This window comes from Myotis yumanensis, unplaced genomic scaffold, assembly GCF_028538775.1.
Source record: "Myotis yumanensis isolate MYYU_CA2020_CCGP unplaced genomic scaffold, mMyoYum1.0.hap1 SCAF_8, whole genome shotgun sequence".
Taxonomy (NCBI): domain Eukaryota; kingdom Metazoa; phylum Chordata; class Mammalia; order Chiroptera; family Vespertilionidae; genus Myotis; species Myotis yumanensis.
Window position 1 is genome coordinate 60,252,203 of NW_027223759.1, and position 16,240 is coordinate 60,268,442.

At 37.5% G+C, this 16,240-nt stretch overlaps 1 protein-coding gene and 1 long non-coding RNA gene across 2 annotated transcripts in view; one reads left to right on the forward strand and one right to left on the reverse strand.

Annotated features, from left to right (window-relative positions):
* ARL6IP6 (ARF like GTPase 6 interacting protein 6) overlaps positions 1-16,240 on the reverse strand; it is a 35,000-nt gene that overhangs the window by 10,700 nt on the left and 8,060 nt on the right. Inside the window, exon 3 of the mRNA XM_070422986.1 lies at positions 8,672-8,804. Within this exon, the coding sequence (XP_070279087.1) occupies positions 8,672-8,804 (133 nt within the window). The remainder of the gene's footprint in view (positions 1-8,671; positions 8,805-16,240) is intronic.
* LOC139015692 (uncharacterized) lies at positions 1,075-3,451 on the forward strand. Its single transcript, XR_011472482.1, has 3 exons — positions 1,075-1,223; positions 2,096-2,311; positions 3,345-3,451. It is a non-coding gene; the product is annotated as an uncharacterized lncRNA (long non-coding RNA).

Here is a 16,240-nt window from a genome sequence, read left to right on the forward strand (position 1 = left end):
GAGTTTACCAAAAAGCAATTCAAACGAAAAGCAACCATTTCCCTTTCTTTCTTATTTCCAATTTACTTTGCAGGTTTCAAATAGCACTGTAAGGCAATATAATTTTTTAAATAGGCTGTGTAGAAATTAGTTAATTCAATTTGAGGTCATGGGTTTTTTGAAATAGAGTAATTTTATGTTTGTCAAATATTATTTGTGATTGGGAGAAGCAGAAAGGCAGACAACTCAGAGTGATCCAGAATGAAAAGACCAAAAGCATTAGGAAGGCAGCAAAATTCTGTATTTTATATTTTAAGCAGGCTTTAGTGAAAAGATACTACCCTTTACCTTACCACATTCCTAGAAATCATGACATGTCAATAATTGTAAAGTTTTCCTGCATTTTGACCATGAACCCATATCAAATTAGTCATAAATTCAACAAATAATACATTTAAAGCAGATACCAAACTTCAAACTTCTCTAACAATATAAAACAGTGAACTTATACTTCTAGTCCGATAAAATAGACATTCAACTATGCTTTCTAATATGCCTCATTCTAAGAAATATATAGATGTGACTATTTGAGAGGCGCCTGAAGTACAAATATTAATTCTGACTTAAAACTAAGAGTGAGTTAGAATAAAAATATAATATTTTTGCTTGATTTGTGATAATTCAAAATGGCTACTTGATATATAATATTGAGGGCTTAGGTCTCTCTTAAAAGCTGTTGAGGGAAATTTAAAAATAATGCCTATTTTTTCTTTTAACAAATATTCCTATAGCAAACACATATTTGAAGTCATTAAAATGAAAATAGAATTGTGTTCAAAGCTGAGATAATTATTTTTAAAATAATTATCCTATGCTCAAAAAACTTATCTTCAGTTATAAGATTCAGATAATAAGTCTCTTAGGACAAAAGTCAACATAAGATTTATGAAGAAATGAGACATTCTTGGAAATCTACCACACTGTGACTGCAAGACAGGCTATTTCTACAATATTTCTCAACAGGGAAAAAATTAATAACTCAGGCTTTGGATTAGATATCCAATACATTAGAAATCTTACTTTTATATAGCCTTTGACCAGCATAAGGTTAAAATTTGAAATTGAAAACATACGGAAAATGGAATACTATGCTGCTGTAAAAAAGAAGGAATTCTTACCATTTGCAACAGCATGGATGGAACTGGAGAGCATTATGCTAAGCGAAATAAGCCAGTCAGAGAAAGGTAAGTATCACATGATCTCACTCATTTTGGGATATAATGAACAACATAAACTGATGAACAAAAACAGATCCAGAGACAGAGAAGCATCAATCAGACCGTCAAACTTCAGAGGGAAGGTAGGGGAGGGTGGGGGTTAGAGGGAGAGATCAACCAAAGGACTTGTATGCATGCATATAGGCCTAACCAATGGACACAGACACCAGGGGGGTGAGGGCATGAGTGAGGGGGTGGGGGGGCAATGGGGTGATAAGGACACATATGTAATACCTTAATCAATAAAGAAAAAAAAAATTAAAATTTTGAGTAGCACTTGATTTTCATAATACAGTTAATGCTCATTCTTAATAACTTTAAATATAAGCATTAATTTGTTTCCTCCTTGGGAATAAGTCTCTTTGGCTGTTTCCAGCACAAAATAATAGTCCGATCCCTACAAAGGTTACTTCTTGGCTTCAAAGTTAGAGAGGTTTATGCTGTTAAATTTGAACTTTGATCTAAATAATGAGAATTTGTTCATGCCAGCAATTAACTATCACTACTATTTTTTTTAACTATCACTACTATTGATTGCAATGAAGTAAAACTCTTAACTTCTTTTAAAATGTTGGCCCTTGATCTCTGACTCTATATAAAAGTACTATAAGGTAAATAAACATAATGACAAATTTCACTGTTTTTCATATCACTGTTACTAAATATTTTGACTCTTAATCACAAAACTAATTAGCTTTCTACACTGTGCTTTTTGCTAGACCCATCACTTACATTAACATTTTTCTAATAACTTTATTTCCAGACTAAAAGTTAGTATTTTACCCTAGGCAGGACCTATTATAATTATTGATTATTATTGTTTTCTGTTTTGTTTTTAGCATACTGAGTAACTATAAACCTGCAGCTAAATCACTGTACCACTAGATGGGGCTTGTGCATAGGCAATGTGAAATGTGGCAGTCTAAAGTGGAGAAGGCTGGTCAAATGAAGAAAACAATGAAGGAGAGAACAAAAACGGTTTGATGTTAAGACCAGATTTTGATTGGATTTGGCAAAATTGCACAGACAAAACTACCATGTAGCAAAATCTCACAGTGAGTGTCTTTGATTGTTAATAAAACGATGCTGTTTCAGTTAATGAAATTCCTCCTGCTGGTTCATTTCATAATGCAGAGGATGTGGGTTAGCTGTTATGTACTTGTTAGGAAAAATAAAGCTTCGAGAGCCTATCTATCTATACCTAACTTTCTCCCCAATCAGGAATTAAGTTAAAGTTCTGGTACTGCCACCAGCCTAGTCTAGAAGAACTCCAAGATTCTTTCAAGTTCTGGGCTCCATATGAGTACAGTAAATGCATAGGTAGAGCACATACTTATATGCATTAACCCCTAAAAACTGTAATTAAAGCAGATCATCACAATGTGAAATATTGGTTACGTGCACACTGTTATATTTGCCTGCATGGAAATCATTGAAAAAATCCAATGAATGACGGGGGAAACTACTAAGAAGTGAACCGGAGATGATGATAAGTAGTGTAGAAGAGCATGATAATGAATTATATAGTAGTGAGAAGTGAGGAATACCCATATGGATACTACAAGGAATCTAAAGTACTGCCTCTGCTTCTTCTTTAACATTGCAACAGATTTTCAGAAACTGAGAAAATAATTTAAAAGTATAAATGACCCAAAACACAAAACGATTGCTTCCTAATAAGGAATTTTGTATGTGTAACACTGCTGTGTACTTTTTAACTCAGCAAAGTTTCCAAAGTCAACATAACAACCATCTATCTTTAAAAATATGCCTTTTGAAATCAATTAAGTATCTGTCTGAAAATACATCTTGCAAAAGTTCTTTAACTATCTTGTATTTATTAAAGGTCTTCTGCTTATGTAAAACTGTTAGTTTCTAAGCTCTATGTTATGGGCTGACTATATTTGTGTCTGCCCCCCCCCCCCACTCCCCCCAGCTCATGTCAACACAACAGGATACCTCCCAATGTGATGGTAATAGGAGGTGGGGTCTTTGGGAGTAGATGAGGTCGTAAGAGTGGAGCCCTCATGAATGGAAGTAGTGCCCTTATAAGAATTGTAACAGAGCCTAGCTTACTTCCTTTTTCAGCTCTGCCTGTGAGGACACAACAGCAAGGAGGCCACCTGCAACTTTGAAGATGGTCCTCACCAGAACCTGACTGTGCTGGCACCCTGATCCTGGACTTCTGGTCTTCAGAATTTTGAGAAATAAACTTCTCTTGTTTATTAGCCACTCAGTTCATGGTACTTTGTTATAGCAGCCTGAACTAAGGTAATATCTAACAAATATAGAAGAGAAAGTATGAAAAATTTAAAAATACAAAAAGGGTTTTATTTCTATTCTCAACTCCTCTAATGAATTATTGATCCAAATTGCTAATTTCATTAAATGTGTCACCTAATATTTTCTAAGTATCAATAAAGGTCTTTCTTTTTTTTCCTTCCCTGAGTTCATGTTCCTAAAGAAACACAAAGACCTGACAGCCATAATAAACAGTCTTCTCAATTTTTTTTCTTCTTCTAATTAGTTTGTATTTTGAAAAAGAAAAGCCCAAATGTTTAAATCTGCAAAGGAGAGCAAAAGATTGCTTTTTAAACAAACTAATTAGACAGAATTATTTTACTATCTTTATGTTTGATATTGATGAAGCTATAGGAAGAAGGAATATTTTTAATCCTAATTTTTACTTTATGATGTGCTAATTAGCTTACCTTTTATAAGTTTCTAACCAGTTAAGAAGATTCCCATTTAATAAATTATCTTATAATCTAGCTACCATTTATATTAGATTTCCCTTAAAATTATGTTGATCCCAATTTCATTTTTTTTTTTAGTCATCATATATGGCTTCAATGTGTTCATTAAAATTTGTTAGCCACCTGAACAGAAACATTTCTTGCCTGCAAAACAAAACAAAACTTATGTCAAAGGTATCACTGTCATCATTTTTGGGACTAGGAGAATCAGTGATGATGGGTTTTCTTCCAGAGATGGGAGGTTGCATATCTCGCTATTCTCTCTAAAGTAGATTCTTTATGTGGTTTGTTAAGTGGTATGCCTAGTATGCCACCTAATCAATAGATCTGGGTCTTAATATTTAAACATTTTCTCTCAATTTTTTTATTACCAGTGAGGGGATAAGGTCAAACTCTGGTCATTTACCTAGGTACTAGTTTGTGCTGAGAACATTGCTCAGGGCACAGCTTTCAAAAAGGAACTGTTAATTTGAGCTGTAGCAGAAAAATATATGAAAATGGAACATTGTGTAGTGGGTGAGCACTTGAACAGGAGCAGGGGACTTGGATTCTTGTTGATTCTGTCACTAACAAGCCATGTTATTGTGGGCAAGTCTCTTTTCTCATCTGTAAAAGGAAGGAGCTGTAGTCCTAAAGTTCTTTGCATTGTGTTATCTCCCCACAAAAAACATAAGATCTACCAAAGTAGCACTGTCTGCCTTGTCTGCCTAGGACTGAGTCTGAGAACAGTTCCTGGTACCTTGCTCATGCTCAGGAGATACTCATTGATACTGAAAAATCTATGCTGCACATTGGTCATTAAAAAAGTTTTTTTTTTTTCCATGTCGCTATTTTTTAAAGATCTTTCACACAACAGGCACTCAACTCTCACTGTTTTGATTTTCAGGGGAAGGTACACCTTACTTGTTAATATAGAAATGCAGGCATGGAGAAGCTTCCTGGAGTGGGAAAAGTGTTGTCTATGTATTAGAAAACCTGGTCCACTTACTACTGTGTGATTTGGGGCAAGCCATTCCATTTCTCCCTACCTGCAAGGTCAGAGGGCTGAAATGGATCCTTAGGATCCTTCTGGCAGCACAACTCTGACTCTGGTCCTGTTCTGTTACAGATAACAAATGGGTATTAAGGGGATGAGTCCATGCGGAAGGATATGAGGCTGCAGAGGCATTGGTTCATTAGAAACATCAAGACAGGCAGACTCTCTTTTTATGTGCACCATCTAAAATCCTTTATAAGCATCCTTTATGACCACCGGGGACAGAAGCTGAACACAGGAGCTGCCGAGCTGCGGTGACTTGGCAGCTGTGGTTCTCGGGTGACGCACCCAGAATCAGAGAGGAGGGAGCCCAATTTTGGGGTGTGTCACCTGAGAACCGCCCTCTCTCAATCCAGGACCCCTTGGCCAGGCTGAGGGACCCCACCAGTGCCAGGCTGAGGGACCCCACCAGTGCACCAATCTGTGCACCGGGACTCTAGTCAGAATATATTGTTGATGGCAGTGGCCATGGGCCCAATTTCAATTTTTAAAATATGCAAAGAATGGAAAGATATAACTCAAAATGTTGGCAGTCAGTTACTTTCTCTGATTATGAGTTTTTCCATTATTTTTCTTTTTGTGTTTTGAATTTTCAACAAAGAACTTGTATTAGTCTTATATAGTCAGGGAAAATTCTTATATTAACACCATTGTTTATTTTAGGTAATAAAAGAATATATAACTTGTTATAAAAGTATTTTTATAAAAGTGCGATGTTACAAATTAATAAAATATATCAATTCAATTTCTAGAAAATAAAGCTTAAAGATATCAACTGTCTCAAAAGATAGAGAGGTTTTCCTATACAAGCACTCACTCTACTGGTGACTTAGAGAATATACTTACTCTGACATTTCTGAAATAATTGAATTATTTTCCACAAGCACTAGAGGGCAGGATTTTTATTATGAAACTCAATTTCACCAATCATCACTACATTACATGCTTTTTTTGTGTGTGATTTCCGTTAATATGTGATAAACTATCACTATGTTTATTACATGCTGTTTTTGGACTGTGCTTCTAGTCACATGATAACTTTAACTTAGAGGTTGACTCTCATGAGATATTTAATAGCTTTTTTATCATATAAAATTAATTTATCCCTACTTATATACTGAAAGGAATTAAAACATATATATACAATGTACATATGTAAAAACTGTATTTTTAGGGCTATATTAGTAAATATGTAACAAGTTTCTGATCTGACACTATCTCATATTTAAATTGAATGACTGATAAGCACATTGAAAATTGAGGTCCATCACTACTGCTTCTAGTTTTTAAGAAATGCAAAGATAATTTTTAAGAAATTAGTTCAATGCCCTCAAAATCCCAGATCTTTAAGAGAACACTAAAATGCTTTTCTCAAACTCCAAAAGCTGCTAACAACTACGAGGCTTATGAATTCTGGTGGTGATGGAAGAGAAGCTGAGAGGGAAAATGACATTCCAGGAAGTGAGAGCAGCAAGAGAAAAGTCATGGCATATCAAAAGTAAGTTGCATATTTGGGGTTGTCAAGGTAATCTGATATGTGACTATAGTATAGGGAGCGTTGGAGAAATAGCTGAAGTTGGAAAAGCAGAGAAGCGTCAATTGGGGAAGAACTGTTGTGCTATTCTTGGGATTTGGACTTTATTAACCCTTGATAAGTAGATGGATACTGCTATCTTTAAGATAGACTTGGGATTTTAATAAGTCTAAGTGCAAAGCGCTTTCTGAAATCTACACTGCAAGATCTACTAAACAGCTGGAAATGCAGGGCTGAAATTCAGGGGGAGAAGTGAAATATATAAGTAAGTAAAAGAAAAAAATGAGATTTAAATTTTGTGTGACTATGAAGTCTCATGATATTATCTATTAGACACATAACCCTTGTTAAAATAACTGATGTCGCCCTAACTGGTTTGGCTCAGTGGATAGAGCGTTGGCCTGCAGACTCAAGGGTCCCACGTTCGATTCTGGTTAAGGGCATATACCTTGGTTGCGGGCACATCCCCAGTGGGGAGTGTGCAGGAGGCAGCTGATCGGTGTTTCTCTCTCATCTCATCGATGTTTCTAACTCTCTATCCCTCTCCCTTCCTCTCTGTGAAAAATCAATAAAATATATTTTTAAAAAAATAAAAAATAAAATAACTGATGTCAACGGGCAGCAACATAACATACATTTGAATTGAACACTGTATCACTTAGCACAATAAACTTTCCAACTGCATAGTACCCACGGTAAATTATGGGATGGAATTGCACTGTTAGCTATATCTTAAGTCAATTTAGATGATTAATTGATCATTATCTACCTCAAACACAAAATATTTATTGGCAAACGCATGACGTATATTTCATATATTACAGGTAATTTATTAAGATGCTGTATATGCACACATACATCCTTTTAAAATGAAGCCAAAATTTTTATATATTTTTAAGACATAAAAATGAGTTTACTATGAGTAAAAATACCCCATTTTACTAATGAAGACCAGTAGAACAATGATTATTAACAATTATCGTTAGTATTAAATTTGATATTTAGAGCCCTTCATATAAATTTTATTTGATCTCTACAAGCTGTCCATTAGGTGGTTAGAACTGGCAGTAACAGCAACAGCAACAACTATAATGCTCTGATAACAGTATCTTTAACATAATTTATTTTCTATTCTTCATCCTTCACCCTTCCCCTACCCCAACACCGAAATTTGTAGGATAAAGTAGAGGTCTTAGATGCACTTACTTGGAAATTTATACTTAAAACCTGAGCTTTTCTGGTATAAATAGATTAGAAAAACACTGCCTACTGAATTTTCTGAAACTCTTTAAAACACAAAATAGAGACCATTATGAAATGGATCTAATCTGGTCTAGACATATAAATTGAGTGTCATGCTCTGGCTGGTGTCTTCAGTGGTTAGAGCATTGGCCCAACACCAAAGGGTCACAGGTTCAATTCCCACATACCTGGGTTGAGGGTTCGCTCCCGCCCTGCCTCCCCCCCGCACTCTCCCCATAGGAGTGGGTGCAGGAGGCAACCAGTCAATGTGTCTCTCACATTGATGGATGTCTGTCTCTCTTTCTCCCTCTCCCTTTCCTTCCTCCCTTCCACTCTCTCCGAAAAGCAATGGAAAAAATATACTCTAGTGAGGATTAGCAACAAAAAACAAAAAATTAAATTGGGTGCCATAAATGCTTGCTAATTGTTACACAAGTTTAAATACGAGGAAAAGTCCAATCCAATTAAGATGTTATGTCTGACCATTTATACCTAAATTTAATAACATTGCTGATATTAATTTAGCCTTCATTCATGAAGTGTTTTAAATAAAATGCCATTCTCGAAAGACAAATAGCTTTCTAAGTTTCTTCCTAGTTCATTTCTTGAATTTCATTTTTTAAAAAAAACCATTGCATTGTCTATATATGGAGTTAAACACTCCTCTCCATTTATCTAAAGGCCGAGCCAAGCTAAAACCTTTGTGTCATTGTATTTTATAGGTTAAAGACTGGGACCTGAACATATTACCTCCCAAATAAGCAGCTTCTTGCTTTTATTTGCTTTAGTATTTTCATGAGAGTTGCAATGGGTTAAAAAAAAAACTAGAAGAAACACATATACTTACTTGAACCTGGCAGGTGAAAGAGGAGTAGGAGGAAACATTCCTGGCTCAAAAGAGTCAAAATAAGTCACTGTCCAAGAAAAGCTGCAGCAGGAGAACCCAGCAGTTAGGGATATTATAAGTAGAGTCCAGAATCCTTAATGGGAAGAGAGAAGGGGAAAGCTTGAATTATTAACACCCAAACAATTAAAATTAAACCAGCACCCTCACATTCAGATAATACGCATTTCTGATCTTTTGATTTATATATGTAAGTGATATAAGAGATTTGAGTTTAGTACAAGTTAACCCATGTAGAAGTATAAAACTAGAAGTCATATCATTTAATATTTAATTCAATTATAATTTAATATTTGGAAAAGAGTACAAATTCAACTGAAGAGTATAACTTATCTTCAGTTTTATAAAATTCAATTATAGAAAAAAATGGTTAAAACACTTCACTGTTAACATTTTTTCATTTAACTTTGTAAATCACAACTTGCTGTCTTTTACTTTAGCACTAAGTGATTTCTTTCCATACCAATGCACCTTTGACATATGAATCAATTTTTGAGTGTCTACTCTTTACAGTTTTCCTATGAACACCATAAATTTAATCGGATTTTTTTACCTTGCTCAGTATATGGACATAAGTTAACTCCCAATTTATAAATGCGTTGGGATCCTAAATTTTCAGTTAGATTAGACCTACATTTTCTCAAATCAAGTAGAAACCATGGCGACTATACTGGGGGAATGAAAAGGGCAAAGGGAAGAGAATTAGAAGAGGAGGGGGAATAAACACAGGGAAAACAGAATGAATTGATTTGAAGGTTTTTAGGTTAGTTCACGTTGTCTCTCTCAGAGAGTTTACAAAGCCACAACTACTGATAAGTGTGTGTTCCAGGCCTCAGTAGTACAACGGAGAAGGAAAGGTTGAGAAGATTGCAATAGAGAATTACCAAATTTCCTGGCTACACGAAATTGCACAACCAAAGATGGCTTTATTTTTTAGCAAGAAGCAGGTAAGAAATATGTACTATGGACTGCTTGTAAACCATATGAAGCCCAATAACAGAGTGGTAAAACTGCTGAAAGAAAAACTCGGGGCAATAAAGCATCAGGAGAAACTGTGGCAAAGTACTTTTGAAAGATTAATTTTTCTCTTATAGTTAGCTCCCTTTCCCTTACCCCCTTTTAAAGATAACAGACTTTGTGTTCACTGCCCCAGGAGGAGGATGTGGCAAAAAGGGAGAACTAGCCTGAGTGTCTCTTTAGTTGTGTTGCAATTAAGGGAACTAGGAGGGTAAGTATAAGCAGTAGTTAAACACAAAATGTCTCTTGCCCTGACCGGCTTGGCTCAGTGGATAGAGCGTCGGCCTGCAGGTGGAAGGGTCCCGGGGTTCGATTCCGGTCAAGGGCATGTACCTTGGTTGCGGGCATATCCCCAATGGGAGTGTGCAGGAGGCAGCTGATCGATGATCCTCTCTCATTATGTTTCTGACTCTCTATCCCTCTCCCTTCCTCGCTGTGAAAAATCAATAAAATATATTAAAAACAAAAAAACACACAAAATGTCTCCAAAAGTAAGTTGACTAGGGTATATTTGTATAGAACAGGGAGAGAGTAGGGCTTTATCTATAGGTGATAGATTCCCCCATTTGAAGAACGTGGGTTATGTGTGGTGTTTGCACTTGTGGGTGTATAACAGGGAGGGGTAGTGCTACGGGGGCTTCCTAGTACTTATCAAGAAAAGGCCACACAACATCAGAAAGGGATTATAGCTACCGTACCTTGACAGATGGGCCCATAGCTAAACTTGCTGGTGCCTCTGCCCTGAGTGTGTCACAAAAACAGATTGTCGCTTGGCTGGAAAATGCTACATCTGAAAGGCCATCCTGACTGGAATGCAAGATGTTTCAGCAGTAACTCATTTGGGCAAATGTTTTGAGGATTACAAAGTACTCCCATTCCAGTATCCTGGAACAGTGTCAGGCAGAACCATAACTTAACCTAAGACTGGCTAAACAGAACTTCTACAGTAAAGACTTGAGGTACAACCTTCCTGCCAACCAGTAAGACAGGAGATAGAAGTAGAAATGATAAGATTACTTAGTATACAACTACAACTAAAGGGTGACTACACTGCCAGATAGCTGTTTTGATATTATTATATTATTTAGATGAATATCCACCTCTAAAGGGGAGAAAATAAATGACATGGTTTACTCTAAGTTTTGCATCTTATAATACATAAAAGTCTGTTGAACAAAGATGGTAATTAAGAAAAATGAAGTATCTGTTTAGGGACTGCTACTGAATGATGGGGAATTCTAATATCTAAAAAAGTAGGAAAGACAAAATAACATTAAAACAAAATGTGAGGCTCTCTAAAGCCCATCAAGCTGTTTTACTCAGGTGCTTCAATAGAATAACTATCAAATTTAATATAAGAATAATCTTGAGAACCCAACAAACTGCAGATTTCAACTCCTCGCACCCATAAGGGACACACTCAAGAAGCAGAATCAGGTTCGGAGGAAGCCGGAACCAGATCCAGCTGGGCCGGCAACATCGAACCGCTGTATCAGCAAACACACAAACAGGTCCACCAGATCCAAGCTCACATGGGATGCTGGGAGACAGCAGACAAGCAGTCTGTGCACTTAGTAGAAAACGAAATCCAAGCAAGCATACCAGATATTCAGCCAGCAAGAACGCCTGGAGATTTTGTGCAGCAAGGAGCCGCCCAACAAAAGACAGAATACAAAACTTCGTGTTGACCAGTTAAAGTATGATGTCAGCACCTGCAGACTGCTCTCAGAAACTTCCAACATCAGCGATACGCAAGGGAGCAGCAGGAGAGATAGCGAGAGGAGCTTCTGTCTCGCACCTTCATCCCCAATGTGGGATGCGGCGCCCCATGCGAGGCTGCGGCGGCCCCTGCGAGGCTGAGACGGTCCCGGTGAGGCTGAGACGGTCCCTGTGTGGCCGAACACAGGGACATGTCGCGGATGGAAATAGCTACATTTTCCATGTGTATGACCCGGCAACAAAAAGCGTACACCTATGGATGAGGACAGTGGCGGGGGTAAGGGCAGAGGGTGGGGTGGGAACTGGGTGGAGGGGAGCTATGGGGGAAAAAAAGGGGAACAACTGTAATAATCTGAACAATAAAGATTTATTTAAAAAAGAAAAAAGAAAAGAATAATCTTGAGTTTTCAGACATGACTACTATTTCATGATCTAAGTTGTTGCCCCACTTTGGGCATTTTAATAATTTTATATTCATTTTGAACTAATCAATTGCTGTATCACTAATAAAAGTCAGATCACAACGAAAAGGCTAAAACAACACATCGTACTATCCTGGCTTAGAATTGCTGTTTCTGAAAATTACTCAATTCATTTATAAACAAGCAGAAAAACCATAGGTTGGCAACTCCCAACAACTAAATTTGCAACAAGTCCTCATCTCAAGTCCTGAAGCTAAAAATTTGACAGTGTTTTGTAAACCCATTTTACCAAGATTTGACATAATTTTAAAAGGTATAAAGGCATCTAAAAATTTACAGTCTTCCTTCCCCAATTCACTAATTCCACCCCTAAAATCAATCAGCTAAGAGTCTGCTGTGCATATTTTCTAAAAAGTACAGCCATCTAGGTAATGTAGGTAGATATATGGAGCTTGTTATGAATAATTTATATATACACGGATATATATGCATATATAAATTTGCATATATATACACACACACACACACACACACACATACATATATTTGCTTATTTTCTACAAATGGGATTCTCACCAGAAATATTGTCCCATATGTTGGTTTATTTAATAACAATGTTGGAGAGCTTTCAGATCAGTATATAGAGCCACAATTCTGCTGCATATTTTTATTATTTAAGTATCTCACTATTATTTTTTTAAATATATTTTTATTGAGATCATGTTTTCCAGCACTCAGGACATAATAGTGCCATCAGAAATTATCAGACTTTATGGAGTTTCTGCAGGGTCTAAAAAGATTTTGAACTTGACCTTTGGTGCCTGTCAGCCCTTGCCATCTACGAATTAATAGTGAAGTCCCCTCGAGTGACTAAGACCAGATTCCTTGCATCCTGCAGTGTCAAGGGCTTATTTTCATTTCAAGCTGCCCATTTTGTTCCTGTTTCATGACTGGAATGTTCCAGGCTCCTGCACATTTACAGAGAAGAAAAGATGAAACTAACTCACTTGAAGAAACTAAACTATTTCTTTATTTCTGCAGAGTTTCTTTATTTCAGTTAGCATCAGAATCATCTGGAAGGACTTGTTAAAATTCATTTTAACGGGCTTCATCTGATCTAGAGTTTCTGATTGAGTAAGCCCAAGAATTTATGGTTCTAGGTGATGCTAACGATGCCAGTTTATGAGAACCATTGGTCTGGTAGTTCTCAAACCTAACACATCAGCAACAAAACCTTGGAGATTTTCTTTTTTTGGAATTTTCAGAATTTCAGGCCCTGCCCTTATCTACTGAATCAGTTACTTAATTGACTGATGCTTTAATGCTCAGTATACCATCAGGGTTCATTGGACCCATTTTTTATTTTTAAATTTACTTGAGAAGTTCTATTTGTAAGGTTTGATATTTCCATTACTTTTATTCCTTTTTAGGGGTCTTCCAAGAGAGAAAATTGAGTTATATTTTTTTCTAGAATAAAGCTTATTTGATTTTGAAATTACATATTGGTCTATTGGAGCCTTTTATAAATCTATAGTACATTATGGTATTTTAATGATCTTTTTTTCAATATTTCATAACATTTTGCTATTTCATTATATTAGCAATCATTTTACTATTACTTACCAATTATTCTCAACTATGCTAAAAAGAATGAAATAATTATGATGGAATCCTCTGGAGCAGAGGTCAAACAAACTGCAAATCTATAGGCAAAATTTGATCTGCTACCTATTTTTGTAAATTAAATTTTATTGTAGCATAGCCTTGACCATTGCTTTATACATATACTAGAGGCCCGGTGCACAAAAATTTGTGCACTCGGGGGTAAGGGGTCCCTCAGCCCGGCCTGTGCCCTCTCACAGTCTGGGACCCCTCGGGGGTGACCACCTGCTGGCTTAGGCCCGCTCCCCAGGGGATTGGGCCTAAGCTGGCAATCAGACATCCCTCTGGCAGCCCGGCAGCCCTTGGGGGTGCCCACTTGCCAGCAGGGAGCAGACCTAAGCTGCAGTCAGACATCCTTAGCGCTGCTGAGGAGGGAGGAGAGGCTCCCAACACCACCGCGGTACTGGCAGCCATCAGCCTGGCTTGTGGCTGAGCAGAGCTCCCCCCTGCGAGAGCGCCCTGACCACCAGAGGGCAGCTCCTGCATTGAGCGTCTGCCCCCTGGTGGTCAGTGTGTGTCATAGTCACCAGTCATTCCCGGTCCTTCTGCTGTTAGGGTCAGTTTGCATATTACCCTTTTACTATATAGGATAGAGGCCTGGTGCACAGGTGGGGGCCGGCTGGTGTGCCCTGAAGGATGATCCGGATCAGGGTGGGGGTCCCGCTTGGGTGCCTGGCCAGCCTGGATGACAGGCTGATGGCTGTTTGCAGCTGGTCACACCCCCTTCAGGGTGGGGGTCCCCACTGGGGTGCCTGGCCAGTCTGGGTGAGGGGCTGAGGGCCGTTTTCAGGCTGGCGGGTGACTGAAGCTCCCAGCCTTTTTTTTCATTCTGGGATTTATTTACCTTCTATAGCTGTCACTGGAGCTGAGAGCCGGCTCCAGCTCTGAGGCCGTGGCTGGCTGAAAGCAGGTATCTGGGTTTGTTTAGCTTCTATAATTGAAACTCTTTTACCATCACTGGCGCTTTAAGCTCTGAGCCCGCTGCCGGCTGAAAGCAGGTACCTGGGGTTTGTTTAGCTTCTATAATTGCAACATTGTTGCATCCGGAGCTCAGAGCCAGGCGGCGGCAGGCGGGGAACCTTGGCTTCCTCCATCACTGGAGCAAGCAAGCCTCATGTTTGCTTCAGCTGCCTGGCTGCCGGCCGCTATCTTTGTTGGCAGTTAATTTGCATATCCTACTGATTAGCCAATGGGAAGCGTAGCGGAGGTATGGTTAATTACCATGTTTGTCTATTATTAGATAGGATTGTCTATGGCTGCCTTCACACTACAGTAGTAGAGTTGAGTAGCTGTGACAGAGATCTTATGGCAAGCAAAGCTGAAAATATTTACTATCAGGCTCCTTTCAGGAAAATAGAGTATTTTCATCCAGTTCATCACTTCAACAGAAGGGACTTCGGACAAAAACGGGAACCCTCCTTTTATGCTAAAAGAATGTATGACACTGTTTTTCATCTTTTATGATGTCTGTGCACCCTATTTTATTTGCTGTTGCTTGTAAGGGAACAAATGCTAAAGGTAGATGATTGGAAAGAAATGAAAAAAGTCATTGGTTTGATCATTCAAATTGTTTATCAATCTAAAAGTGAAAATGTTTCGCAAATTATGGAGCAGAGAAGATGGTTGTCCTCTTTATCAAAATAATAAGCCATGAAAAGGTTTTAAAAGTTCCTTTAAGCATTGTATTTTGATAATGCAAATATAAAAATAAAACTAATGAGCTATAACAAATTAAAGATGTATCTGAAATCTGGAGTATTTATTTACAAGATTGTTATTTCCAGATTTAGGCATAAAATTAGTAAGCAATTATTTGCACTCAGGACATAATCCATTTCTAGTGTGTATGTCTTTAAAACCAGGGAAATTCAGAATAAAAACTTGCATATAATGTATTTATATCTTATTAAAATGCCTAAAAAAATTTTTTTGCTGTCTTTTTCTGTAAATTGTTAATCAAATGACTTTAAAAAAAGGGGGGAATGGTACGTTGGATGCAGATTGTAGTGACAACTATTTTCCCTAGTATACTGAAGATTATAAGCTTCAGAAGAGAATACAGGTCTAACAAGATTTTCCATAGTTCTATGTTCATAGTAGCACAATTCACCATAGCTAAGATCTGGAAACAACCTAAGTGCCCATCAGTAGATGAATGGATTAGAAAACTGTGGTACATCTACACGATGGAATACTATGCTGCTGTAAAAAAGAAAGAACTCATACCATTTGCAACAGCATGGATGGAACTGGAGAGCATTATGCTAAGTGAAATAAGCCAGTCAATGAAGGAAAAACACCACATGATCTCACTCATTCTTGGATAATAAAGACCATTACAAACTTTTGAACAGTAATAGATACAGAGGCAGAGCTGCCTCAAACTGATTGTCAAACTGCAGTGGGAAGGCCAGGGAGGGTTGGGGGACGGGAGGGAGGGGAGTAAGAGATCAACCGAAGGACTTGTATGCATCTATATAAGCATAACTAATGGACATAAGACACTGGGGGGTAAGGGAGGGCAGGGGTTTGTCAAGGGAGGGGGGGATAAAAAGGGCACTTGTGTAATACCCTTTGTAATACTTTTAGCAAAAATAAAAAAAAATAAAAAAATAAAAAAATAAAGATTTTCCATGAGTTATTTAAAGATATGGGATGAGTACAAGGTATTTCATTGTACTCTTCCCTCTGC